The sequence below is a fragment of the Grampus griseus genome, assembly GCF_964374135.1.
Source record: "Grampus griseus genome assembly, chromosome: 1".
Lineage (NCBI taxonomy): Eukaryota > Metazoa > Chordata > Mammalia > Artiodactyla > Delphinidae > Grampus > Grampus griseus.
This window is the reverse complement of record NC_139017.1, coordinates 156,673,751-156,701,477: the sequence shown is the minus strand read 5'-3', so window position 1 is coordinate 156,701,477 and position 27,727 is coordinate 156,673,751. Positions and strand designations below refer to the sequence as shown.

At 50.7% G+C, this 27,727-nt stretch overlaps 1 protein-coding gene across 1 annotated transcript in view; it reads right to left on the bottom strand.

The window, feature by feature from the left end:
• The window catches only part of CSMD2 (CUB and Sushi multiple domains 2), a gene marked incomplete at both ends in the record, with an annotated part of 666,759 nt that overhangs the window by 270,609 nt on the left and 368,423 nt on the right, over positions 1 to 27,727 (bottom strand). The window contains 2 exon segments of the mRNA XM_082658204.1: positions 9,654 to 9,836; positions 26,514 to 26,626. Of these exon segments, the coding sequence (XP_082514330.1) occupies positions 9,654 to 9,836; positions 26,514 to 26,626 (296 nt within the window).

Here is a 27,727-nt window from a genome sequence, read left to right as displayed (position 1 = left end):
CAGTTCCCTTTTCCGATTGTCGGGTGTATAGCAGTCCCTCCCCTCCACATTTTGCTGCATTCAGAGAAGTGAAAGGCAGGCAGTCGCAACATCGAGTTGGAACGTCACAGTACTGAACTTTGCATCCCATGCCTCACTAGGATATCAATACTGAGGTCAACATTCCTTGGACCCCAGAAGGCCACCATCATCGTAACCACCTGAGTTATGGCAGCCTCAGCCTGGCCAGCCTCATAGCAACAACATATGATCACAACATATGACCACGTACATCCCAGCCCCATGCCTCAAGAGGCTGCCATCTTGGTCCCCTGACAGGGGACCAAGCCCCTCAGGAATGATCCCAAACACCCCTGCAAGCAACGGGCACACAGTAGGTATTGCCTATTAGTGGGGTTCACTAAGCTGATCTAGAACACTTAGGAAGGCTTTAGAACAATCATTCCTGGGCCCCATCCCAGACCTGCTGAATCAGAATTTCTGGGGATGAGACCACGATTCTGTATTTTAAAAAGCCTGTGAGTGATTCTCACGATTCGCTGGGTTGGGTCTATTCTGTATTGGGCAGGGCCATCAAAGATACCTCCTTCCCCCATAATGTATCCATTTAAAAATAAAGGTAACAAGTGCTGTTTGTGACCCACACTGGTGTGGTAGGAAAAGCGATGACTCTGCTTCCTTGGATGTGCTGGGAGCCTCCTTTGTGAGCCATCCCTTCACATCCAGTCTTTGCCTGATGAGACCCTACCCAGGTACACTGAACACTTTTATTCCACAGACTCACTTCTTACAGCCAGATCCTGAGCCCAGCCCAGCCACGCCTGACAGTCATGGGGAAGTCCTGTCGCCTCAAACCAGTGGGCTGAGATGTGAGTCTGGTTTCATACAGTCAGCATCTGGTGGGCTTGCGAGGAACCCAGCACACCCACAGGCCCACAGAGTTTCAGGACCCTCCCCACCTGCCACCCCGGCCCCACCATGTGTGCCCCAGCTCAGGGACTGGGCTTCTGTTCTGGTTCTTGGTTTCCTATCCAGTCCCTGCTGTGAGTAAAGCTCTTAATGAAACTGCAGCCTCCTGCTGGGTCTGGGATACCCTGCACAGGTAGACCCTGTTCCCCTGCGTGAGGACCTGATTCAACCCAGAAGCCACCTTCACCCATCAAGTATCTGCCTATTTAAGAATAAGGGTAACAAGTGATGTATGACCCACACTGGCCTGGTAGGACAAGTGTTGGCTCTACTTCCTTGGATATTCTGATTGGAAGTGCTGGCAGGCCCCTTTGTGAGCTATCCCTTCATTCAAGGTTAGTTCTCCGAGCCTCGGCCTCCCTCGACTCTGGGTTACCTTTCCCAGGCTGCCCCTGTGGTCCTGGTAGGCTTTGCAGCCATGACTGCAGTGTCCATTCCCCACTGCAGGAGCAGACAGAGATGCTTCCCAGCTCTTGCCATCATCAGGACTTTCTGCTCAAGGAACTGACACTTTTGGAATACTGGGGTCCTTCTACAGAGCAGGCGCCCCCAGCTCTGCCCATCACTAGGACAGTGAGACCACACGTCTTCAGTGTCCAGGTGCTGGGGGCCTGGGTAATGGAGGAAGGGGGCCCAGAACTACACACGCTGGTTTTCAATTTCCAGGAATGGACCTGAAATTGACAAACTCGGACCAAAGCAATCCCCAGGTTCCCTGCTTCTCTCCCGGGGCCACGTGTGTGTTCACGGGACCTTTAAGGCAGCCCAGAGAAATGAGGAGAACACTACATCAGCGGAGGAAGTTCACAGCACCCTTCTGATCACAGCCCCTGCCCCAATCACAAGCAGTTCCCAGGAATATTATCGCTCACACCGAGGCTGACGTTTTCAGACTTCAGCCGATCCCAGTTCTAGCTCTGAACATTTGAAAGAGGCAATTTTCAAGGACTCTGGCCATTGTGATCACATTTTCTGGGACAAAGGAAAGGATGCTTGAAATTGCACTTGTCCTGGAAAATCTGGGATTATATATTTAGGGGGAACGCCAGGATTCAGCCACAGAGAGGAGGGAAAATGGGACATGCTTCATGTGTGCACAGGGCATCGCGGTCGAGGTGGGAGGGGAGTGAAAAAGCGCCTGCCTGTTTAAAAATACAGCTAGCAAGAGACGTATGTGACCTATGTGAAGAAAATCACAAAGCTGTTATATTTAGAGAAATGAAAGTAGATGAACAAAGAGAGTGACACACCACGTTTCTGGATGGGAAGGCTGTGTAGTATAAAAACGCCTATTTTCCTCAAGTTAATTTATAGTTTAATGGGAGCACACATACAAAATCCCAATTGGATTTTTTTTACTATGACAAAATGATTCTAAAATTAATCTTGAACAGCAAACAGATGAGAATAACAATGAATATTCTGAAAGAGAAAATAATTAAGGGAGGAAGGAGTAGTTTCCAGCTCTGCCAGATATTAGAACATATTATAAAACAACAATTAAAATTATTCAACACCGGTGCTAAGATAGAATGAGCAGCACAACAAAGTGGTGAGTCAAGAAACAGACTTAACTACATTTGAGGATTCAGAATGTGATAGAACAATTCATTTCTCTCAAATCAAAAGGGAAATGAATTACTCAATAAATCGTGTTGGAAAACTGTGTAATAGTTTGGACAATATCATGCATTCATCTAAATAAACTCCAGATGGAATAACAAATTATATTTTTTTAAAAAAATCAAATTACTGACAAATAACTAAAAATACAACAAGCTGTTTCTCAGATCTGTGGCAGAATGATAACTTTGTCAGCTTTGAAAAGAAATCACAAATATCAAGAGATTTGTCTATATAAAAATGTAAAAGAACTGTACAATGTAAAGTAACAAAACAAAAAGAAAGAAAAAAGAAAGCTAGAGATTGGGAAGATATGTGTATCAAATAGAGAGATCCTTCAAATTGGAAAGGAAAATACCAACATGATACTCTCGCAGCCACACGTCAGGACAGACAATTGTTACATGGGGGTTACAAATAGCAAATGCTCCATGTCCTTGCTGGGCAGGACTGGACCCAGGCCAGCTGGAGAAAGGCCAGGACTGGAGTCTCTGTCCAGGGTCCTGTAATGGACATCCTGACACCACTTTCATACCTCTTGTTCCAACAGGGGCATGCTTCCAGCCATGGGTACCAACCAGTCTCTCCAGACCCTACTCCCACGGACCCCACCTCTCTTCTTTCACTCACCCACGGTTGGCAGCAGCCAAGCCCTTTAGGAACCACTGCAAATCAAGTACGCAGACTGTGCATGTGTGTGTGCACGCGCATGTGTGTGTGCGTGTATGTGTGTCAATGTATCCAATGAACATCCTCCTTTTGTAGAGGTCCAGACGCCCTGGCTTTTCTCAGAACCCAGTACTGCCACTAGGGTAGCTCCCTTCCCAGCAGGGCTTCAAATCTGTCCTTCCCTCTTTGAGCCCCAACTATTCTAATAGCGATGACCTAAGTCTATGCTGTAAGAGCAGAGGGGCTGTTGCTTCCCTGTTCCACACCCACTACGATGCCTGTCCCATCGCTGGCCCCCAATGAATATGTGTTAAATAAAAGAATGAATCTTCATGGGGCAGGTTCTAAATGCGTCTGATTCACCAATGCTTTCTAGTTGAAAAGCTAAATTTTGAACCACAAGAGCCCACTTTAATTTACATAATTATGTCTATCTTCATGTTAGAGCGAGCTCTTTGAAGTCAAGGGCTGTGCTCAGTTCGTCTCTACATTCGCAGCACTTATCATAACATTTGGCACTTGGCGGAAGTTGACAAGGGTGTGCTGGAGGGATGTATTCAACTTATACCTATTAAATTAGCAATTTTTAAAAGGCCGCACAAATACTTGAGGTTTGGCGATGCTGGTAGAGGTTACAAGAGATATATGTGACCTATATGAAGGAAACCACAAAGTTGTTATATTTAGAAAAGGCGAAATAGATGAACACAAGAGAAATCTATGCCATATTTCTGGATGGGAAGGACATGTATTATACGAATCTTATTTTTAACCTCAAAGCTTTTGCTGTTGACATTATGACCCGGCACAACATTTTGGGGGAGAAACATAGGAGTATACAACAAGAGCTATGTTTAAATGTTCCTACTCTGGCCCAACAACATCACTCCTGGAAACTTATCTTAAGAAAATAATTCAAGAGAAGAAAAAAAAAAAAAAGGCCATACACTTGAGGATGTTCATTATAGCCGTGTATAAAAATAACTGAACATAATTGGTAGCCTAAGTTACGGTCCACTCACTAGACAGAATATTCCAGAGGTATGAAGAATGATAACTACAAAAGACATGTAGTAGCATGGCAAGATATGCAATATAATGTGAGCTTGAAGAGACAGTCTGCGAGACGCTATGTTCACTCTGATTAAAACCATAGGAAATATGTGTGTACATGCATAAGAATCAAAAAGGAATGGCCAAATTTGAAAATGATTAAGGAAATGAATGAAGAGTATCTTATTCATTTAAACTTTTAAAATACTAGAATATACCAAAAGCCTGTGTTGAGTAGTGGCCCTTAAGCCCCAGATACTTATTGAAAGAGTTAACGGCACATTATATAGGACACGGCACTATGAGATCACCACTTCAAGCGGAGCAGCAGCATCCCCAGAGGCCCTCCAGTTTAGAATCTTATCAGGAAAAGCCATACCCTCTTATGCAGCTGACTCTGTACACAGCAGGTGCTCAATAAATCAAAATGGATGGATAAATGGATGGGTAGAAGGAACGAGAAAAAGTAAAGATGAGGAAATGCCTTTGACACCAGTATACTGCATATTGGTGTGCAAATACTGATGCAGTCCCAACAAGGGACTACATGGATCTAGCCTTCATGAACCTGTTTCACTCTTGTCAATCTCTGCTACTTCATGGTGGGTAACACAGACAACAGTTTGTTTCTGTAGTCTGGACGAATTTTGTTGTCCTAAGACTTCCCTGTTCCTCCTGCTGCAGATGACCCCTTGGATTCTGGATGTCTGGTGCTATAGACAGAGTACAGGATATGGAGTAGAAGCCTGCGCTGTCAGTCAATAGTTTAAATTCCAGCCCATCATTTAATGGTTCTATAACCTCTGAGCCTATGTACCTTGTCTCCTTGAGCTTTGTTTTCATCTGTAAAAATGAGAGAATAAATATTCCATAATGTTGTAGGGAAGACGCCGATCTTCCCAATGACACAAAACATGTAATAAATGCTGGCATGTTCCCTTACCCCATGCTTCCTCACTGTCACTATTCTATAGATTTTAATCACGATCTAACACAAAATGCAAATATACAGATTTCATTGTATTTAGAATTTGACAAGACTAGGTTATCCTAGACTGGTGGTTCTCCATCCTGGGTGGCTTCTTCCCCCAGAGGACGTATGGCAATGTCTGGAGACAGTTTTGGCTGTCACGACTGGCAGCGGGAGGTGGGTGTGTGTGCTACTGGCTTCTAGCGGGTAGAGAACGAGGCTGCTGCTAAAACGTCCTGCAATGCACAAGACTGCCCCCGACAAAAAAGAATCATCTGGCCCCAAATGTCAGTAGCGCTGAGGTTGAGGATCCTGATGGCCCTAGGACTCAATCCATTTCTCTGTCCAGCGAGGGACAGGAGGGCACTCGGAGAGGACCGTTCCCTGTAGCATCCCTGTGTGGAGCGCCCTCCGTTACCTCCCAACCCTTCAAGCCCCAGCTCCAGCCCTGTATCATCTGTGACATTTTCTTTGAGCCCCAGAGGACCCACTTCTCCCTCCCTTGGTCTCTCAAGGTTCGGCTGCTGGTTTGTAACTCGCACTGTATACATCTCAGTATATTCCCATTTCACACCTATGCTATATACATTGGGCACTTGAGCAATTAGGATTCACACCTTCTCGTGGTGGTTTACAAAATGGCGAAGGGAAGCTGGCATTTGTGCAGTCTTGGCGTTTCTCTGGTGAAGGCTGTTTTGAAACTTCTTCTGCGAGTGGCTGTTAATGGACCGATAATTGGTTTCCTGACTTCCTTATGAAGTGTGAAGTATTCTGCTAGCCTGTCAACGAAGCATCAAGTGTTGTGCAAACCACCATCAGAGTTATTTGTATCTTCCTTCCCTTGTATCTCTTGTCGTGGAGGAATAAGGGGACAGGCTCTCGATGTGCCTGTGAGGGAGGTGAAGAGTATGTGTAACCTGCGGGGAGCTTTCTCACCAGGACCCCAGGTTGAGCATGTTTCCCAGGCAGAGCCCAAAGAGCTCTGACTCCAATGCCTGGCGCTTGGCACGGGGTAGACACACAGTAAATACTGTTGAATGGATGGAAAGTGGCACCGGTGCCACCTGATTTGGAGCAGTGATCCCTGGAGATGTGAATGAGCCAAGGAAGAAGAGAGGGTAAGAGGAGAGGAGCTGGCTCCATCTTTTCTTTCAAAATGCTTTTCACCGCGAGAAACATCATCTTTAAAACCGAGTGAAAAAAAGACCGTCTATTGAGCATCTACTGCTGTGAGGACAGATCGAAAGCCAACGAAATGATTCTGAAGTCTCTGCTTGCTACAGAAAATGTTTTGGAACATGAAGGCAACAGTGTACTTGTGTCGTCTCGGCAGGCAATTCCCGAGTAAGGAACTCTTTTGAAGAAAATGTTTCAAGAGAAGAACAATGCACTGCTGTGCACTTTTTGGACAAATGTTCAAAGAAATTTGAGCCATCGAAACATCCCCCCAATCCTCTTCTCAACCCTCAGAAGGAAAGAACAGCACTGTTTGCTACATATTGTGTTAATGTTTATTGTGACTAATGTGTGCTAAAATTTAGGACACTTAAGCTAACGTTTGCTAGAGGTGCTTTTCTATGTACATTTCTGACCACATTATAAAACACAGAGGCTGACTGTACTATTCTCTATTTTTATAAATGCTTACAGATGTTGTCCCTCTTCTGCAGATCACACACTATGATATATTTGATCTGGGATCAGGCAGAACGCCAAAGTTTAACTTTATCCCTTGAAGCATGAGCTGCTCTGTAAATGACCCAGTTTAGAGAGTGGTTTCCAAGTATTCACGATGGAAAACGTGAGGACTGTCCATGTCACAGTTGTCTTTTTCTATAAATACGATCATAGAGGCTTAGAATTTGGGGAGCGCCACCCCATCGGATAGATTAGTAAACCAAACTCCAGAGAGAAGTTGCCCTGGACATAGTCACAAAGCTGAGCCGGGACTAAGATACAGGTCTCCAGACGTTGAATCCAAAGTTCTCTCAGAGCACCCGGATTTTCTTAGTACCATCTTTCACCACCTGAGGGCAAAGCCCAGGACCTAGGGATGCATCAGCTTAGGGGCTGGGTACTCAGTAGAAAGCGGACAGATGGCACTCACTCGTGACCTTGCTTGTGGTGCAAAGGCCTGGGGCCAGCTGGCTCTCCCTGGCCTCCTCCACTGAAGCCAGCACCCCTGAGACTCAAGCTGTGTCTCTTACACCCAAATGACCAGAAAAGCCCTAGTAATGGGAGTACCTTGGGGATACCATCCCCCACCTCCCAGAATCATTCAGAAGAAGAAATGCCATCCTAGCCCCCCAGAGTGCCTGCTTCACAGTTCTCATCAGTAAGCCTGGGGCTCCTCTTCCTTATTTTATTGTTATTATTTTATTTTTTGCGGTACGCGGGCCTCTCACTGTTGTGGCCTCTCCCGTTGCGGAGCACAGGCTCCGGACGCGCAGGCTCAGCGGCCACGGCTCACGAGCCCAGCTGCTCCACGGCATGTGGGATCTTCCCGGACCGGGGCACGAACCCGCGTCCCCTGCATCGGCAGGCGGACTCTCAATCACTGCGCCACCAGGGAAGCCCCTCTTCCTTATTTTAAACCACAGAGAGCACCGCCCCGTATCTTCCAGGACTGCTCTGCCCTCATCTCTTCTCAGGTGATTGCAAGCAGTACCTAGCATCCTGTCAGCTTTCCTCCTGGCAACGAGGGGCCTGCTGAGCAGCACTTACAGAAGGTTCTAGAAACATTTCCTGAAACTACTTCTAAGAGCCAAAGGGTCAAGTAAATTCCTGGAGGGCTTGAGTGATAGACTCCGCCCCCCCTCCCCAGGTAGCGTTCTGCTCCCCGCGTCTCTCAGCTTGTGAGGCAGGGAACCGTATCCTGGTTCCAAGTGGCTGGCTGGCTCTGCTACACATTTCCCTCCTGCCAGCTCTCTGCCCCAGAGACCTGACCCTTTCCAGTTCTCCCTGCCTTGTCTCACCTAGATGGATTTCAGAGATGGAACACCCACACTAGCTGGGACTCCCACAGTCTGGACCTTTGCCTTCTGAGGTCCTGCCTCCGACCCACCCTGGGGAACTCCATTCCACCCACCCACTCTGCCCTGGGCTCGTTTCTAGACTGTCAGGCCCTTTGTTCCTGCCTGCCTGGAGCTGCCCCCTGCTAACCTCCCCTGCCCCTCTGGTCCCCTTGGCTTTCAGGGTACACATATCTAACCACACTGGGCCAGAGATGGGCAGCCAATTTCATGCAATTTTATTTTTTTCAATAAGGGTGATTTGCTTAATGTGTATCTAAGAACGATTTGATCTTTAAACCTCGGCAAGAATTCTTACATAAGCTCACAAGTCATCAAAAATGCTTTGTCAACTACACAAAGTGATTTTTTTGTTTGAAAAGTAGAATCATCGTGGTATGACCCAACTCACCAACTCACATGCCAAACTCTCTGTCATCACAGATACTCCCTTATAGTCTCCCATGTCATTCCTCTCCCCGGCCCCAAGGGGCAACCACTCTCTATGAGGCAGCCCTCCAAGGCCCTGAGAAGCCCACTGAGATGGCAAGAAAGATGAGAGGGTCAGTCTGTCTGCCCTTCCCCGAGGGAAGCAGATTGTAAGAGACGGAGAGGGGCAGTGGCAAGGGCTGGGAGAAGAGGTGACAGCCCCGAGAGGTGGAACCTATGATTTCTCAACAAAGATCAAGCCTGCTCCTCTATACACAGTCCCCTTACACTTGCCAATTTCCCTGGGAGCCAGGACTTAAAGTATTCTTTGCGCCGGAAAGTGAGGTCAGACCATCCCAGAGAAAGGAAGAAAGGATTCCTTGTTATCTCCGGAGAACAGAGCACTCAACTCCAACCCTTTCTCTGAAAGATCAACAATTCAAAGACAGCTTGATCCCCAACCCTCCCTAAATCCAATGCAAGAGGAAGCAATCTGATGAAACTTTGTATATATCCCCACAAGGCCACGGTGTCTCGTGGTACCCCAAGGCTGGCACAGAGTCTACCGTCTCACGAAATCATCGCCAGCACCTTCTGCCCTGGCTCGACTATATGGCGTCAATGACAGCAAGAAGGGTGAGGAGGAAATGTCGGGGTCTGACGTTGCTCTCAAGGGTCACCAGGGGAGGAAGACGGCATTGAAGAAGGCCCCCAAAAGTCAAGAGCAATCATTCTCAGTGCTACGATCCACGTCACTGCCAGCAACGAGGACTCAGCCGGCAACGTTTTGAGAAGGAGAAGAAACCAACCAGAGTGAAGCTACGGTTACGACCTACGAGGTTCCCAAGGATGGGGTCCGGATTAGCTAGGAAGTGGGCCCCTGGCCTCTCGGTGGAGACCCCGCAGCGGCGCCTTCCCCGCTCACTTACACACGCAGCCTGGCTTCTTAGCCGACCACTGGTTATTCTTTTGGCACGTGATTGCCTTCTGCCCCACCAGCTCAAAGGCCGGCTGGCACTCAAACTGGAGTGTATCACCGTGGCGAAACCAGGAGCCTTCCCTCCAGCCGTAGGCAGGTATGCCAGGATCTCCACAACTGCCCTGCTCGATCTCTGCAAGACAGGAAAAGAGAAAACAGAGACACAGGGTGACTCCATGCCTCTCGGAGCTGGAAGGCCATGCTGCACCTCCGCCACGAGGCTGGGCTCGGAGGGACCCAGGTGGGCTTTTGATGAGAAACCCTGCAAGGTCGTGTTTAAAACAGCATCTTGGGAGGATGAGGCCCTCCTGCTCTCCAATGCCTGGACTCTATGTCCACACAGAGTGTTCCAGGTGCTTGGATATTTTCATTCAGGGAAGGTGGGGCTACATGCTTTGTGAGACACCTGTCCTAGGAATTCACAAGCTCACGGTTCGGAGCGATCTTTCCTGACTTGACTCGCATTCAGATTACTCACGTCACTTGATAGATTTTCAGCTCAGTCCCTTCCGGAGCCGTCCAGGCAAGCGCAAGATGAGAAGGCGGCTGACGGTTTGCTGCTTGCCTTTCCCCCAACCAAAGACTAAGTGAGAATCAATATTCACTGGCTTCTGATACGGAAGCACTTTCACGAAGATACATTTTTAATTCGATTGAAGACGGGAGCAGGTAAATTGAAACCCATGACTCATTACGTATGCCTTTAAATTTTCACTTGATTCAACAGTGGTGAATCAGACAGGGAGTGCGTTCCCTGAGACAGCTCTGAGGGTCTGGGCTCTGGGGACATGATGGGCTGGCTGCCTCGTGGCAGAGTCAATCAGGACCCCGACGTTCCAGGAAAAGAGTCTGTCCTGGCCAAGTCCCTGGAGTTTCCCCCAGAGCTGCCCCGCCTCCACCAGCCCCGTGCTTGGAGCTGTGAGAGATGAAGGGCAGGGAGGCGGGGAGGAAGAAGCAGGAGAGAGGGCGGGGGAGGAGCTCTGCTCCCAGAGAGGAAGGCACCCTGCAGGAAGGACGCGGGGCATGGCTGATGTGACAGATGGTGAGGTGAGGACGGCAGGAGTCCTATGCTTCGGGAGAGAGGCGGCTGGAGTAAGGGGAAGTGTTTGGACACCTTCCCAGGACTGTCAGGCCAAAGGGACCCTGCGCTTTCCGTAGGCACCATTATGGGCTGCCAGGAGCCATAGTCCCCGAAGTTGCTGTGCGTGGCCCTGACACGGGTGATTCTGCAAAAGCTTTCTTACCACAGCTGTTGGGCCCTGTGGGCTGGTCAGGTGAGCCCCGAGTACTGCCGCCTTACATGGATGGGCTGTTGACTGTCACATTCATGGTTCCCTACTACTGGCAGAACAAGGAATTCTTTGGCTGGGATTGTGGGAGTGTGTGTGTGTGTGTGTGTGTGTGTGTGTGTGTGAAAGAGAGAGAGATCTAAGTCAAACAGCAAGAGTCCTTGGGTTCAGGGGAGAAGAGGGGTCTGTGTGAGCAGACATCAGACCTGAGAACTCAAGGGCAGGTCAGCTCACCCGCCTCTCATCTTACACGTGCCCCTGGCCTGTCCCTCTACACACAGCCTAAAAGCACACCTCAACCCTCCTCTGAAGCTGGCTCTTCTGCCAGGGCTGGGGGAAGGCAGCCACTGAGGCATTCCCAGGAAGGTGGCCCCTTGGCTCCGGGTCCCAGAGCCCCAGGGGATCGGAGGAACGGAAGACGGGCCCCGGGACAAGTCAGCCTGCAGGAGTGAGCAGCGAGGCCCTCTTTCTTCCGGAGTCCCCAAACATGTTCTCTCTGGGGCGTGAGGCCCTGATGAGGACTGTCACTGCGGGCATCCTGAGACCTGGAAGAAGGTACCCAGTGTTTGAAGACAGAGCTGGGGCTCACTGCCTGGGACAGGACCCAGGTTTAAGGTGTCCTGGTGAGGCCCCAACATGCTGTAGAAGATGTAAATGTGGGGTCCACCTGGCTGCATCTTAGACCACAGCAGCTACCCTGAAGGTGTGATCAGCTCCAGAGAACAAGCATCCTGAGCGGGAGGAAGAAGTTGCCCAGGCCTCTCCATGGTGCAGGCCTGGCTGTTTCCACACCCATCCGGTTTCTCCTGCCGTCAGTGCGATCAGAAGCATATAATGAGCACCTACTGTGTGCCAGGCCCTGTGCCAGACACTTGAGACCTGGACGTGGGCTCTGGTCTCAAGGACTGAACGATCCTGACAAGGAAGCGAGTATTTACGACACAGGGTGCTTTGTGCCATGGATGCGCCCAGGAGGAGCAAGACAACTCGAATTTGGAGGGCGGGGCTGGAAACAGGGTGCGGGAAGTGATGCACTAACCTTGCGCACAAAACTGTAGGGAGCACAGAAACTCAGCCATCTAGACAAATACGATCTTAGTGCTATATTATGTTTCTAGAAAATCAAAATTGATGCCTATAAGTCAAATCCAACATGAAGAAAAACACCAGAACTTAATAAAAAGACCAGATCCGACCCAGCACTTGCACAGCTCACCTCACTTGTCCCACCCTAGTCCTGGCCATCAGAGTCTGTCATTATTGAAATGCTATTTTTTTATCATGGATATTTTGCATTAATCTTGGTTTTTAAAAAATACTACATTAAAATATGATTTAATTACTGAGTTCTTTGGTGCCTCCCTTAAAATTATGCCCAAGGTGAATGTCTCTCTCATCTCAGCCCAATCCCAACCCTGGCATCAGGGAAGGCTTCCTGGAGGAGGCCTTCTTGGAGGATGTTTAAGCTGAGGCCTGAAGCCTGTGTAGGAGCCAGCAGGTGAAAGGAGTTATGTGGGATTCATTGCAGCATTATTTACTAACAGCCAAGCCATGGAAACAACTTACATGTCCACTGATGGATGGACAGGTAAAGAAAACGTGGCACACACATACAATGGAATATTTCTCAGCCACAAACAAGAAGGAAATCCTGCCATTTGTGACATGGGTGAAACTTGAGGGCATTATGCTAAGTGAAATAAGTTGTACAGAGAAAGACAAATACCGTATGATCTCACTTATATGTGGAATCTAAAAAAAATGAACTCATAGAAACAGAGAGTAGAATGGTGGTTGACAAGAGTGGGGTGGGGGAAATAGATGCAGGTGGTAAAAGGATACAAAGTTCCAGTTATAAGATGAATAAGTCAGGGGGAGATGATGTACAGCATGGCGACTCTGGTTAACGACGGTGTATTGTATATTTGGAAGTTGCTAAGAGGGTAGGTCTTAAAAGTTCTCAACACATACACACACACAAACTGTAAGGTGAGGTGATGGGTGTGTTAACTAACCTTACTGTGGTAATCATTTCACAATATATACATATATCAAATCAACACGTTGTACACCTTAAATTTACACAGTGTTATATGTTAATTACATCTCAGTAAAGCTGGGAAGAAGAGAAAGGCATTAGTGGGAGGGAGAGGAGAGGAAGGACCCTTCAGGTGGGGGAGGAGCCCATCCAGAGTCTCAGAGGCTGTTTGCAGGACTGCAATGATAGCAGTGATGATAACTAACTAATCGTTACGATCATAACGAACTTTTAGTTATAGAACTAATCACTCTAGTGCTATGTGCTGGCAGCCACTCTGAGAATTTTACATATAGTGAATCATTTCATCCTTACAGTACACTGTGACCTAGGTACTATTATCTCCATTTTAAAGGTGAGGAGACTGAGGCACAGAGAGGTGATGTAATTATCCAAGGTCACAAAGCCAGGAAATGGTGAATCTGAGGTCCAAACCCAGGTTGTATGGTTCCAGGGCTCCTCACCACCATGCCACATTGCCCTTCCACAAGCATGAGTACTTTCCACCAGGTGATGAGAGATGAGGCTGGAAGAGGCAGGCAGGGCCAACCCACAAAAGGGCCTGTTCGACCTGCTAACGAGACTGGACTTCAGAGTGTAGGCAATGCGGGCTCAGGAAAGGGTTTCATTCCACTTGGCATTTCATAGTGTGGATTTTAAAACGTCACCCTGACTGCTGCCTGGAGAACGGTCTGGGGGCAGCAATTCTGGAGGCAGGGAGATCGTTCATTCATTCAACAAACATTTGAGTGTCTCCTTAGCATGAGCCACTGTGCTGGGTACTGTGGGTGAGACAGAGAACAAGGCAGACACAGGCCCTGCCGCCATGGAGGTTCCGTTCTAGAGGGAGGCTTCCAATGATCTGGGAGCTGTTTTTTTTTTTTTTTTTTTTTTTTTTGCGGTACGCGGGCCTCTCACTGTTGTGGCCTCTCCCGTTGCGGAGCACAGGCTCTGGACGCGCAGGCTCAGCGGCCATGGCTCACGAGCCCAGCCGTTCCGCGGCATGTGGGATCTTCCCGGACCAGGGCACGAACCCGTGTCCCCTGCATCGGCAGGCGGACTCTCAACCACTGCGCCACCAGGGAAGCCCATGGGAGCTGTTTTGACAGCATCCTGGACTGGGCACAGGCAGAGGGGATGGGGAGAGGCAGAAAGACTTGGGAGGTCCAAAGCAGGAAGAAGCCACAGCCACACTGAGATTGAGCAGACAGGGGATAACGGGGAGGCAGGGGCTACGATGACTGCAGGGCTTGGCTGGGTACTGGGTTGCTTTCATCTTCAACACATGTGGAGGGAGCAGGGCTGGAGGGTCACTTGGCACCTCCACGGGGACAAACCTAGTAGAAAGGGGCTACGTGGGTCTTACGCCCACGAGGAAAATCTGGTCTAGAAATACAGAATTTGGATTCAGCTCATAGAGGGTCATGAGAAGAATGAGACCACCCAAGGGGAGACATCAGTCCGGACAGAACAGCTAGGGACACTGCAGGGACCAGCAGAAGGCTAGTCTGAGATCCTGCAGGGAGCGGAGCCCTGGAAGCTTAGAGGAGAATGAGTTTCAGGAAGGAGACCAACAGCATCGAACGTGGCAGGGAAGTGTAGAAAGGACTGGAAAGCAGGTCAGTGAAAGGCGCTCACTGGATACTGGCAGGAGACTGAGTGTGATGATGGGGCCGGCCCGGCACTGACGGGAGAAGAGGAAGATGATCCAGGAAGAGTAGGTGACTCATAAAGAAGGCATTTTTTGGAAGTGAAGCAATAGGGAGAATTCAGGTGGCAACTTATGAGGAATATGGCCTTGAGGGGGCAGCTGAAAAGGCTTTTTAAGGTCGAAGAAACTTGACCATAATTAAATGCTAGGGGAGGGCAGGGAGAGAGAGAGAGAGAGAATATGAATGGATATAACTGAATGAGAGACACTGGTTAGCTGAAATGGGCAGTGACAGCACGAGGCTATGGAGAAGCAGGAGCCCGGGGCCCAGCGCACGCTGGGGGGCTCACCTTAGAGACCAGGAAGCTCCCCTTCCCTCGTGATGCGGGGCAGAGGGAAGAGGTGATCACAGCGAGCTTTCAGGTAGGAGAGCGGGAGGTTGAAGAAGATCTTGTGATGACACAGGCTCTACTTTCCTAGTGGAGGAGGACGAAGTGTCATGATGTTTGCTGAAGGTGAGGGACGGGTTGTGGGGAAAAGGATGCGACGTTGACAAGAACGTCTGCAACAGTCACCTGGAGAAGAGGAATCATGGCTGGAAGGACTGCCATGCACCCTGGGTTCCATGGAGGGTGGAGACAGCTCATTTACAGGGGTGCTGCCACCGAGCAGGGCTGTGTGGCTTGTCCCAGATCCCTCAGAACCTGGAAAAACGGCAGGGCGGTGGGCAGGGAGTCAAGGATACTGTTCAAGGAATGGCTGATGTGTGATGCAAGGGTCTCAGGCTGAAGGAGGAAGGAAGTGAACAGAGGAGGAGCGGGGGAGGGCATGGGGATGTAGAGGCCAAGAGAAGGATGGTGAATGGAGTAGAGGGAGGAACTGGTGGGGGAGCGGAAGGGACAAGGGGCCCCAGAGCAGGTGGGTGGAGTGAAGGCTTCAGAGGTGCTAGAGAGCAAGGTCCGCACTGACAGCATGGGAGAAGGCTGAGAAACAAGAGGCAAGGTGATGGCGAGACCCAGAGTGGAGAGGAAGAGGCTGGTGACATCCATGAGGAGGGTAGCGAGCGGCAGAGGTGGAGACAGTCTAGGTCAAAGGGAAGGGTTTGCACACAGGTGGAACAGCAACGGAGAGCGAGCGCATGAGCCCACGGCTCAAATGTGAAGGTCACGGGCCTGTGGCCAGGAGCTGCTGGTGCTGGAGAGGGCTTCTGGGTAGCGGCGACCTCGGGGAAGTCAGGTTGAAGGCTGCACTTGGCAAAGAGGGCCAAGGCGTTGGAGAGGGGCATGTGCAGACCATGGAATCAGGACCAGGTCGGGGGAGAGGAAGAACAGAGCAGGACTGGGCTTCCCTGGTGGCGCGGTGGTTGAGAGTCCGCCTGCCGATGCAGAGGACACGGGTTCGTGCCCCGGTCCGGGAAGATCCCACGTGCCGCGGAGCGGCTGGGCCCGTGAGCCATGGCCGCTGAGCCTGCGCGTCCGGAGCCTGTGCTCCGCAACGGGAGAGGCCACAACAGTGAGAGGCCCGTGTGCCACAAAAAAAAAAAAACAGAGCAGGATGGTTGGAGAGTTTGAGAGCTCCTTTCAGGAAGCCAGCGGGGCTGGGGGCTGGCCCTCAGACACCCTTGTCCTGGCCTGGATCTTCCCTCCAAGCCCAGCGCCAACCCCTGCTGGGGACACATGGGAACCAAGTCCCCTTGCCCTCCTGCAAGGGGACTCCCTGGGCTCCACAGCCCTGCCTGAAAAGGCATGTGACCTTGACCCTCCTGGCCACCCAGAACTGCAAATCCACAAGCCAAATTCTGACTTGCAGGAAATCACGCGCAGCTTCCTGTTACCTGGCCTAACAGAATTCCCCTCTGTAAGTGTTCATCTTTCCCTCTCCCTCCTTCTGCTGACCAGAAGCAAGGCGAACACAAGATGCGTGCTTCAAAGACCCTCAGAATTCCATCACGACTGGGCTCTGCATACTCGCTTTCCCCTTTCTCCGCTGTTTTATTCCTATCGTCTGTGATCAACCTTACTGTCTTCTCCCCAGGTTTTTCAATTTGTGATACCAAATTGGAATCCTCTTTTATGACAATGTCTGTAGAGAAGGAACTGCTTCTCGTGTCTGTATAAATTCACCACTGGATGTGCTCCAAGAAGAGCAGCGCCGTGTAGAGGAAGAGGAGGGTCTGACCATGGGCTACGATTTGCTGCCTTTCCAACCGGGTGGGACTTCATTTGTTCCTTCACTGATTCACTATTCCCTCAGCCTGGGCTGCAGCTTCCTCTCCTCCCCAATGTCACATGGCCGACTGCTCACGCCCCAGACTTTAGCTTAAGACGTCACCTCCTCAAGGTGCTTTCCCTGACCTCTCTTCTTAGATGTTTCCCTTTTCCTTTGCTCTCTTGGCACCCTGGTCTTTTCCTTTGTAGCACCGATTGTAAGTATTCCTCTATTCATTTCATTAGCTCCTGTTCTAGACATTGCATGTATAGCGGTGGAAATAAGGGCAAAAATCTCCTCTCTCCTGGAGTCTACTGTCTGTTGGGGCATCAGGGACAACCTGGTTCACCATCTCAGCCCCCACTGGTGCCCTGCCGGCTGCCAGGTGGCTTCCTCGTTTCTCATCTCCCCACCCACCGGAAGGGAAGCGCTGTGGAGGCAGGCGTCAGTTATGTGTTGGTGATCACTTAGCACAGTGTCTGGAGCACAGGGACCATGCTGCTCAGTGTGTGAGCACAGCTGATATGTGTTGCACGGGGAGTGTGTCCAATGCCACGCTCAGTGCTAATGATACAGAGCTGCCTGACACAGGGCCCTGCCCTTGGACAACTCCCAGTCAGGTGGCTCTAGAGATAGTTACAGAGTAAATGATGCGGGCCGGGACGGGGTGTGTACCTGACCACACAACCTCTGGGGGCGAAGGGGAGGCAGCTCCGGTCTCGGGCTGCGGCTGGGGGAGGCAAGAGGCTTCATGGAGGTTGTCCAGGCAGACACAGGAATCAGCCTGGGTTCTGCCCTCCCCTCCCCGTCACAGCCCTCACTAACCACCTCCTGGCGGTTCCTCCTCCGGGATATCCCTGCACCCTCTGCTCTCCATTCTTCCCCTCACCGCCCAAGTCCACCCCTCTCAATTCCTCACCTGGGCATGGCATTAGGCAAGAGCCGTTCCCCTGCCCCTTCCCTCTACTCTGTCGTATTCTGCAAAGCAGCACGAGATCGCTCGGGAACAAACATCTGATCAGTAGTGTGCCCTGCTCATTGATTCTTCCATGGCTTCCCAAAAATCCACAGATGAAAACCCCAACTCCTTGGCGTGGCAGGACCTTTGCCTGCCCCTCCCGCCCCAGCCTCCTATTTGTCCATCTCCGACCTTGAGGTTCACCACAAAACGGAGCCACGGGCAGGGGGCAAAATAGCGCGAAGGTGAGGACTCTGAGCAAGTCCCGGATCTGTATCCTGGCTCTGACACTAAGTAGTAGACCTTGGGTACCTTTCATACCCTCTCTGAGTCTTAGTTTTGTCACTTGTGATACAGAAATGGTAATAAGAACAGCAACCTTGCAGGGTTGTTTTCAGGATTAAATGAGTTTATGTATATAAGACAACTGTCCAAATGTCCAGCACGTGGCACGTAACCAGGAACCAGGAGGTGTTTCCTCAAGGTCATTATTGGCCCATTGCTGGCAGAGCCCAGCCGGCTCTCACGTGGCTCTAACTTGGTACCTGCTGTCCTTTCTTCCTAATAAACACCCTCCACTTGTCAACTAGACAAAGAATCATCTCTCAGTGTCAGCTCAAGTGCTTCCTTAGGGCTGTACCCTTGAGTCACCCAGGCAGCCTTAGGAGTTCTCTCTCTCTCTCTCTCACTCCCAGCCCCCTTGGACAATTATTTATTTATTTATTTTAATTCTGGAGAATAGTTAGAAGTTCAGTGTGGCAGGATGTGATGATGAAAGGAGATGAGGCTGGAGGGATGGTCTGGGAGACCGTGAAGAGCCGGGATCAGCTCCTTACAGACGGGGGCCCCACCCCTACTGCTCTTTGTACCTCCAGAACCAAGCGCAGTGCCTTATGCATCCTGAGCCCTCCAGACCAATTGTTCAACCAGCACAGACTCCTAATGAGTGACCAGGACATCTTTGGTGCATTAAGACGACCTCTGGGCATGCCTGGATCTCATGGATTTCCTGGGAACCACATCCCACTGTACGTCTCTACTGATGATGGGAAGGGCACAAGCTGGCAGGAGACAGAGGGCAGCTGTACGTGTATCTCCGGGAACCTGTGCATCGTTCTCTGCACACAATTTTCATGAATGGGATGGAGATGTGGGTGGAGGAAGTGGGTGACATTCGTCCCTCCCATCTCTTTCCTCCCTCTCATCCCTTTCCTCCACCACACTGTCATGGGTGTGTCACAGACTGAAGGAGGTTGGGAAACAGGGGTGAATATGGTGAATATGGGGTGAAGACAAACATGCAGAACATCCAGGTTGCCCCCAGGCTGTCTGTATCAGCTCCAAACTGGAGCTTGCCGTTTGCAAAAGCCCATGGATTTAAAGAGTATATCTCATTGACAGATGACTTCCTGCCAAATTTTAAAGGTGCAGCATCCTTTGCTGCTTAGCACCCCTGGCCTCCCAGGGGCCGAGAAAGACTCATGTGTAGCGTGGGTCCCACTGGGCCTTCCTGAGAGGGGCAGCTGCTGCCTGTATCTAGCAAACCTCTAGGCCCCAGTGCCTGAGGAAGCTTTAAGGGTGTCATGGAAACTCAGTGAACATCTTAGAAACATGCCTGGTGTCATTCCTGGTTGAAGATGGAAAGTTTGGGCCTCTGAGCTTATGGGGATAAAGTAAGAAGAGACAGAGGTCCTGAAAATTGCAGACTGGAGGCTGAAAATGGCCATGTGCTTAACGCTCTGATAGGAGGAAAGGCAGGGTCCAAAAAGGAGCAGAGTCGGGATGCTGGGCTGCTGCCCTTGGTCTCCTTTCAAGCTCAGCTCTAACACCATCTGTTTCAGGAGGCCTCCTGGTGCCACCAGAGTTCAGTTCTGGAGAAGGGGAGGCAGGCACCACCTGCAGAAGGCTAGACTTGGCCATCTTCCCCCTACTTGCTCTCAAACTTCATTCTGTGGAAGTTTTAGCTTCAACCCTAGGCAACCCTAGGGGATCAGGCTTTCTAAGTCAACCTGTTCTCTCTGGAATGTTGACCAACTCCTTTCCATCTTATAAACGAGTCTTAGCTTCAGACACCAGCTCCTCCAGGGAGGCTTCCCTGATGCCCTCAAGTAAGGTTAGCTGCCCCTCCTTGATATTTCCCCATTTTCTCATACTTCCTGGACTCTAATGAAGACAGACTAAGACTTGGGTGAAGGCACAGATTGTCTTGTTATCCTTGTATCCCCTTGTGGTCTGAACAGTGTCTGTAATGCATAACAGGGGCCTAGATGATGTTGAATACACAGGGGACCTTATTTCCAACACGAGTCCCCTGGACTACTGGGCATCCTTTCTGCGTGATCTCTACGGCCCTGCTCCTCCATATCTCCAGGGTGAGGGTCCCAGCTCCTTCCTCCCTTAGGCCGGCCTCCGAGATCCAGCATTAGGCTTCCAGATTCCAGGCTCCAAGTCAGGAAGTGAAGCGACTCCGAGATTGATGCTAAAACTTGTTAGCAAGTTGTATGTAATTTTATAATGTTTCTGGTAAGTGCTAATTGCCTGTTCCTTAAATATTTCTTATTCTGCTGGGAAGCAGAGCAATTGCAAATATGAATGCTTTCCTACAGCTGGCTGCCCTCATGGAGGGGGCCTGAGTTTCTAGGTGCCAAAGACTCAGATATTGACAGAGCTGGAGGCCCCTCCCCCACCCTGACCTGGGATTGTGACAAGCATGATGAGAAGTATTTCTGGGAAATAAATCCCTCAACTTTTCCCACCCAGGACCTCAAACTTTTAATGGGTGGTGGGGGGTGGTGGTGATGATACTGCAGTGTCACCTGCCTGCTCTAAGGAAGTTTTTCTCTACCTGAACAGGGGCAGATGGGGTATTGATGCTGATGGGGCCAGGTATGCCTGGGGGTTTCTGCCTTCAAATGCCTCATGCCACCTGTGGAACACATGCATCCCGGCCACCCTCCCATCCCTGAGCCAAGATGTCTGTCCTGCATGGAATTCCCCAGGAGCTGGGCTAAAAGAAGGGCTAGGATGGGGGTGGAGATCATTCTGAAGCTTTGGGCCATGAGTGCAGGTTAGAAGAGCTGCAGGACTAGGGAAGCAGGGGAGGGGGTCAGGCTTTTAAACCGAGTGTGCCATGCCCCACGCTGGAGGCTTCACTGCACGGAATCCTCGCAAGACCCCTGTGAGATGAATGTTTATCAGCCCCTCTTCACAGATGAGAAAACTCAGGCTCAGGGATGTGGAGGGATTGGCTGAAGAACACACACAGAGCCAATGGCAGAACTCGGTTACAAAGTGGCTTTGTCTGACCCCAGAGTCTATGGGGACAGTGAAGAATGTGGGCTCTTGGCACCCGAGTGCCGGGAGGTGGTAAAGCGGGACGAAAGGGGATTGAGAGGATGTAGAGGAAGGGTGCCCGATGGTGCCAGGCACTGGGCTACGCCCTGTAGGACCAGATAGATCAATAAACTGTAATCTGCCTGGAACGGGCTCATAGGAGCCAGCATTTGGCTTGGAATTACCATCATTGAGGGCCTTGGATGCCACACGAATGACGACGCTTTATCCTGAAAGCAGTGAGAAGCTGTCATTAAAGTTCTGTGGTTTTTTTGTTTTTTTTAAGTAGCAGGGAACTGTGCCAGACTTGGATTCTAGGAAGATCACTGAGCTGCAAGAGGCAGATGGGTGGGGCTGGGGGAGGGGCCTGGAGTCAGGGATGCTGGGGATGCTGGGGATCCTGGGTAGGAGGACTGTGTGGTCATCAGGTGAGAGGCGACGAGGGCCTAGCCACGTCAATGACAGAGGAGCTGGGGTGCCGCAGAGGGAGAACTGGCAGAATCTGGGGACTGAGTCAGAGGTGGGAGAGGGAGGAGGAGGCGGAGATGAGGCTGAGTGATGGTGTGGATGGTGGTGCTGTTCACTGGGATGGGGACATGGGAGCAGGGGGTGTGGGGGTGGAGACGGAGAGCTTGGTTTGGGATGGTGTTAATGCACTGAACGTTTGTGTCTCCCCCAGATTCAGATGTTGAAGTCCTAACCCCCAGTGTGGCTGTATTTGGAGATGGAGCCTCTAAGGAAGCAATAAAGGTTAAACAAAGTCCTAGGGTGGGGCCCCGATCTGATAGGATTAGTGTCCTTATAAGAACAAACAACGCACTTGCACTCTTCTTCTCCCTCCATGTGCACACACCGAGAAAAGGTCACGTGAGGACACAGTGAGAGGACAATCTGCAAGCCAGAAAGACATCTGGCAGCCATCTGAAGCCAGCCCTGACCAGAAACCAAATCAGCCAGAACCTTGATCTTGAACTTCTAACCTTCAGAATCGTGAGAAAATAAATTCCTGTTATTCAGGCGTCCCAGTCTACAGTATTTTGTTATGGCAGCCAGAATAGGCCTAAGACAGATGGGGTGGGCTTGAGATGTCCGAGGGGGAAGCTATGTAAGATGTGTCACAGCTAGACATGCAAGTGGGGAGTAGATCTGAAAGTCACCAGGGTTCAGGCTGAGGTTGAAGTCATGGGAGTAGATGTGATCAACGGTGGAAGGTTCTAGAAAAAGAGGATGAAAGCTGAGAGCCTGAGAAGTGCGTGCGCTGAGGGGGCAGTGGGGAGCCATGCAAGAGCTTAGGGGGAGTAGCTAGGAGGGTGGAGGGGACCTAGAAGGCTGCAGGGAGAGAAGCCCAGAGCAGATGGGAAAGGGCACAGTCATATCGGGGCCTCAGGGAACTCGACCACCCACTTCTTCCACAGAAGAGGGCATCTCGCCATGAAGGTGTGAGACCCATGGGTGTCACCCTCAAACAAAGGTCAAAGGTGGAAGGACAAGAAGGGAAGGGCAGGCCCATCCTGACATTTAACCCTTCCCAGGCTCTTCTTCCCGCTGAACAAAGTGCTAACTCCTTACGAGGCCTTGAGGCCCTTGGTGACCAGGGTCTGTCTTCTGCCACGTCTGCCTTCACACTTTACACAGTGGCCACCATGAAACACCTCCTTTCCCAGCCAGTCTGGGGAGTGAGGGTGAGGCAGGGGCCTAGGACCGGGGCTATCAGAGCAACCACGGGCCACCTGGGGGACAGGCACAGAGCCACGTGGCCCGCAGAGGAGGGCACAGCCCGGAGTGGAGGGCAGTGGTCATCACGGAACTTTCTCAGCTCCCAGGGGACAGCACCTCTGTGCCAGGCACTGTGCCAAGAGCCTTCGTGATCTCATTTCATAACACTGCACAGCAATGCCATATAGTCAGCATTATTACCTCCATTTTATGAGTGGGGAAACTGAGGTTCAGAGAGACCGTATAACTTGCCTAAGGTCACACAGTTGGGGCCAAGCTGGGATTCACCAGCTCTGGTCCAATTCCAGAGTCTGTTCTATCTTCACAGAAGCTGCTGCCTCTGTGCACAGAACCCGTGTAGCCCCTGTGGGTTAGTGAGGGGTCTAAACGTCCAGACTCTCTTCTCTCTTCCTATTTTGTCATGGTTCCGAGGAGAAGTCCGGCCCACACCTAGTCTGTGACCGGCAGTCACACAGCGTATGTTTTTAGGCCAAGTCTATGTTGTCTTCTATTGTTGCCACAGTACCTAGCCTCGTTCTGGTCACATAACAGGAGCTTAATCAATACTGGCTGAGTAAAATGGCCAACCTAATCCCAATCTCTAGCAACAAGGAACCCAGGCTCATGACTTATTTGACTGGGCTCATGGCCCACTTGACTGGGGCAAAGCTTCAGCTTCTATAAAGATTTGATAAGGAATTGAAATTCTGTAACTTTGGGAGGCTCCCAGTGTAAGAGAAAATCATGGGCTTTCAAGCTACAGAGACCCAGCGTCGAATCTGGACTCTGCCAGGTCCCACATTTCTGTGTGGCCCTGGGCAGGTCACTTACCCTCTGAGGCTCTGATTCCTCTTCTACAGAAGAGCAGCCATCGTCACATAGCTGTGAGCACTGCATGGGATGAAGCGGTACTATTCAAACTCGTGCTTAGCTACAAATCCCCTCTTAGAAGAAGGTTTACAGGAGGAGATGGAGGCAGGGTCAGAGGCCTCCCTGCTGGGCATCCCCTATCCCACCACCTTGGTGGTCACCGAGGGTAGCCCAGGTCTTTGCGTGACAGTTTGAAAACCCTGAGACAATGAACACGCAGCTTCTGGCACATAACAGGCTCTCAACAAACGATATGTCCCTTTCTTTTCCAATGAAATCACACCAAACAAGCCTAATTCCTCTTCCCCACAGAACAGCCCTTCAAATATTTGGACACAGCTCTCAAGTCTCCCGAGTCCACTTTCCCCCGAATAAACATTCAGGGGGCCGTTAACCTTGCTCACTGGGCTTGACTTTAAGTCCTCTCCTTATCCATCTCAAGCTGAGGTCCCCACGTCTATGCCCAGTTCTCTGATGCCTGATCAGAAGAGAATAAAGCAACACTCACTCCCTGGGATAAATTCTAGTAGCTGATATTTCTGAAACTTCAAACGACTTGATATTTATTCCCACTTCATCTTATCCTGGTAATTGAGCCAATACTCCACTCCATCCAGATCTTTCTGCACGCTGTTTGCTGACTGCTGTACCATCAGCCCTCGCAAGCTCACGTGACTTTTGTCTTATCCAAGCCATGAATAAGATATGGAAAGATTAGGGAATGTGCATGGCACAGAATCATTCCTCCCCACTTCTGGAAACATTCACTGCTGAACATCCGTAGAAGCTCTGAAATGGGGAAACCTTAGAAACCTTTTGAGTCTAAACCCATTCCCATTTCCAGAGTAGTGAGGGCCAGGGCTTGGGCCAGAATCAAGGTCTCCTGATTTCTCGTCTGGGTCTCTTTCCATTGCCTCACAGCTGCGTACATATAACGATGTGCCAGAAGAGCCCATTCACTTAACTACCTATGTACTCACTCACTACTCATCTTGTAATTTGCAACATTTTAATTTTCACATTCTTTATCTAAACTTAATCTTCACAGAAGCCCTGTGCCCGAAGGTGTATTATGATGTCCATTTCACAGATGAAGAAACAGAGCCCCAGACAGGCTCCCTGACTCACCATGGAGCTGGAAAGTGACAGAACCAGGATTTGAACTCAGCACGTTGTCACCCAATAGGTGTTCTCTGTCTGCTGTCCTGTCTCACTTAGATGCATGTTTCCTACTCTTCAAACAGTACATCCATCATCCTTACCCCAGTGGGCCTATCATGGTTTGACAGTGTTCCTGCAGGAAATGAGGGCTAGCCTCCCGTTATGAGCTGAATCGTATTCTCCAAGAAGATGTGCTGAATCCTCACCCCTGGTCCCTGTGCATGTGACCTTATTTGGAAATAGGGTCCTTGCAGACGAAATCAAGTTAAGATGGCGAGCCCTTAATCCAACATGACTGGTGTCCTATGAGAAGAGGAGAGACACACGGGGACGTGTGACCACAGAGGCAGAGATGAGAATGATGCAGCTATAAGCTAAGGATTGCTGGCCACCAGCAGGAGCTAGAAAGAAGCAAGGAAGGAGTCTACCCAGAGTGCCGGAGGGAGCGTGGCCCTCCTGACACCTTGAGTTCAGACTTCTAGCCTCCAGAACTGGGAGAGAATAAACTTCTGTTGTTAAAGCCATCCAGTTTGTGGTGCTTTGCTAGGGCAGCCCTAGGACACTAATACATGTCCTGTGTACCCAGTTTGGTGACAGAATCCAGGTCCTGGTATAGGAAGAGCCTTTGGTCCACTGGGGGTGTGAGTCACACTGAGCAGAGCGAGAGTCCTTTGGACCCTAAATAGTCCCGTGTAGAATGATCACGTCTCCAAATGGGGTGGAGAAGGACGCTTTCTCTCCCCCTCCACTGCCTCCTGTCTCTCTAGTCATTTAAAAGACTTAAAGCTCTGTTTCTCGATAAAGCTTTTCCCGATGCCCCAGAAAGGACGGCTGCCCCTTCTCTGTGCTCCCATTGGTTCTGTTTGCTGCAATTATCTTGCTTTAGTAATAGCTCGTTTGTTTTCTCCTGTCTTACCATGATAGCGCAGGCCCCTTGCAGCGAGGGCCTAGATCCGATGCATCTGTTCCCGCAGTGCTGGTCTAGGGGCGGATACCCAACAGGGCCTTCACAAATGCTCGGGGGATGGTCTCTGCTCCACCTTCTGTGGGGATCTGCACTAGCAGTCATCAGGAGGCTTGGCAGTGCATGGAGGGGTGATGGTAAAGGTATCTCTTGGACCCCAGACTTTGCCGTTCCCTTAATGCCTGTTCCCACCAAGAGATGCAGGTCACCCGCGTCTGTACCCTCCTCAGGTCACCAACGGTGTGTGTCTGTCCCTAGCCCTGTGCACATAGTCACTCATCACTATGACACCCAAACAGGGTAGCTTGGGAAGCTACTGTCTCCAGTCTGAAGATATTATAAAATAAGCAAGGCTCAGAAAGTTTATGGGGCTTTTCAAAGGTCTACATAAGCCAGGTATGAACCCAGGATGGAACTGGTGTGTGTGACTGATCCCAGATAATCCTCAAAACAGCCCAGGAGACCCACTGGACAAAGAAGGAGGCTGGGACTCAGAGAAGTTGAATAACATGCCTAAGGAGAGGAAGCTAGTGCAGGGCAGAGCCGGGATTCGAACCCAGGGCTTGTTGACTCCAAACCAGACCCCAAGCGTCTGACTCATTGGCTCCCCAACAGCAGTTACCTTCGTAAGAAGCCTTGAAGCCCAGGGAGCTGCCACTGCTGTCGGTCTGGAAGAGGAGCCACATTTGATGGTTGGTGCTGACAATGAGGTCTGGGACCGACGTACCTGTCAGGCTGTCAGGAGAGAGAGATTCAGAGGCGTGCACCCCACTGTGGCACCCCAAGAGAATGACGGTGTGACTGATGGCATCTAAAGGAATATCTAGGTGCCAGGCCCACTCGGGCAGGTACTGAGCCCCACAGTGTTTCTGGCACTGAGCCCGGCAGCACGTGCTCACGTGCTGGGAGACTCAGGACCACTCCCCTCCGGCCACAGGCAGAGCTTGCATCTCAGCCACGACTCCCCTGCCCAGACTCCAGGGCTTGGAAGAGAGGTCTGTGTCCTCACTTGCACAGGGGAGGGATGGCTGGAGCCAGATCTAATCAAGGGGGTGTCTACACCCCTGCAACCTCCTGTCTTTCGTGTGAACTGTATTGCAGAAAAGACACAGACAGAAACCCATTTCCCCAGTCGGAACCCAGCCAGTCCTTTTAATGAGGCACCTCTTTCCACTCCAGCATGAGAAGTGAGGCTTAAAGCGCAGCCACCACCCTGGGCAACGCTCTTTCTGAAGAAGAGAGTGTAGGCATGGAGAGGATTCTGATTCAACTCACATCTACCAGGCACCTACCCAAGTCAGACCATGTCCCTTTCATGATCTTATTTAATGTCCCCAGTAGCCCAGTGAGGTAGAGGTTGTGTTATCCCCACTGTACAGATGAGAAGACAGAGGTGCAAAATGGGCAGTGGCTTTCCCAAGGTCAGCCTGCTGGAGTGGCAGAGTCAGAGTCCACGGCACAGCCTGGGGCTCCTAGAAGAAACCTGGCTTCCTTTTTCTGCTGGGACCAGACAAACTGTCAGCACAGATGGGGTGTGGGGGGTTGTGAGGGGGTGGTGGGATTAACGGACCCTAATCCCTGCTCTACCCTGGGGTCTCAAAGCTTGAGGAGGGCTGTTGAGTTGGCCGCAGAGAGGGGATCGGTACTCTGTGAGCACCGTGCCGGTGGAGCGGGGAGAGACCACCTGGGATACAGCAGTCTGGTGCGTGTGACATCCCTGGGCTGGGGGCTCTGACATTCTGTAATGAGTAAGGATGGACTCCAGGGTGGTGGTGAGCAAGGGTGAAGACCAAGGCCTCTGCTCTTCCTCTGTGTGACCCACTTATGACAACTAAG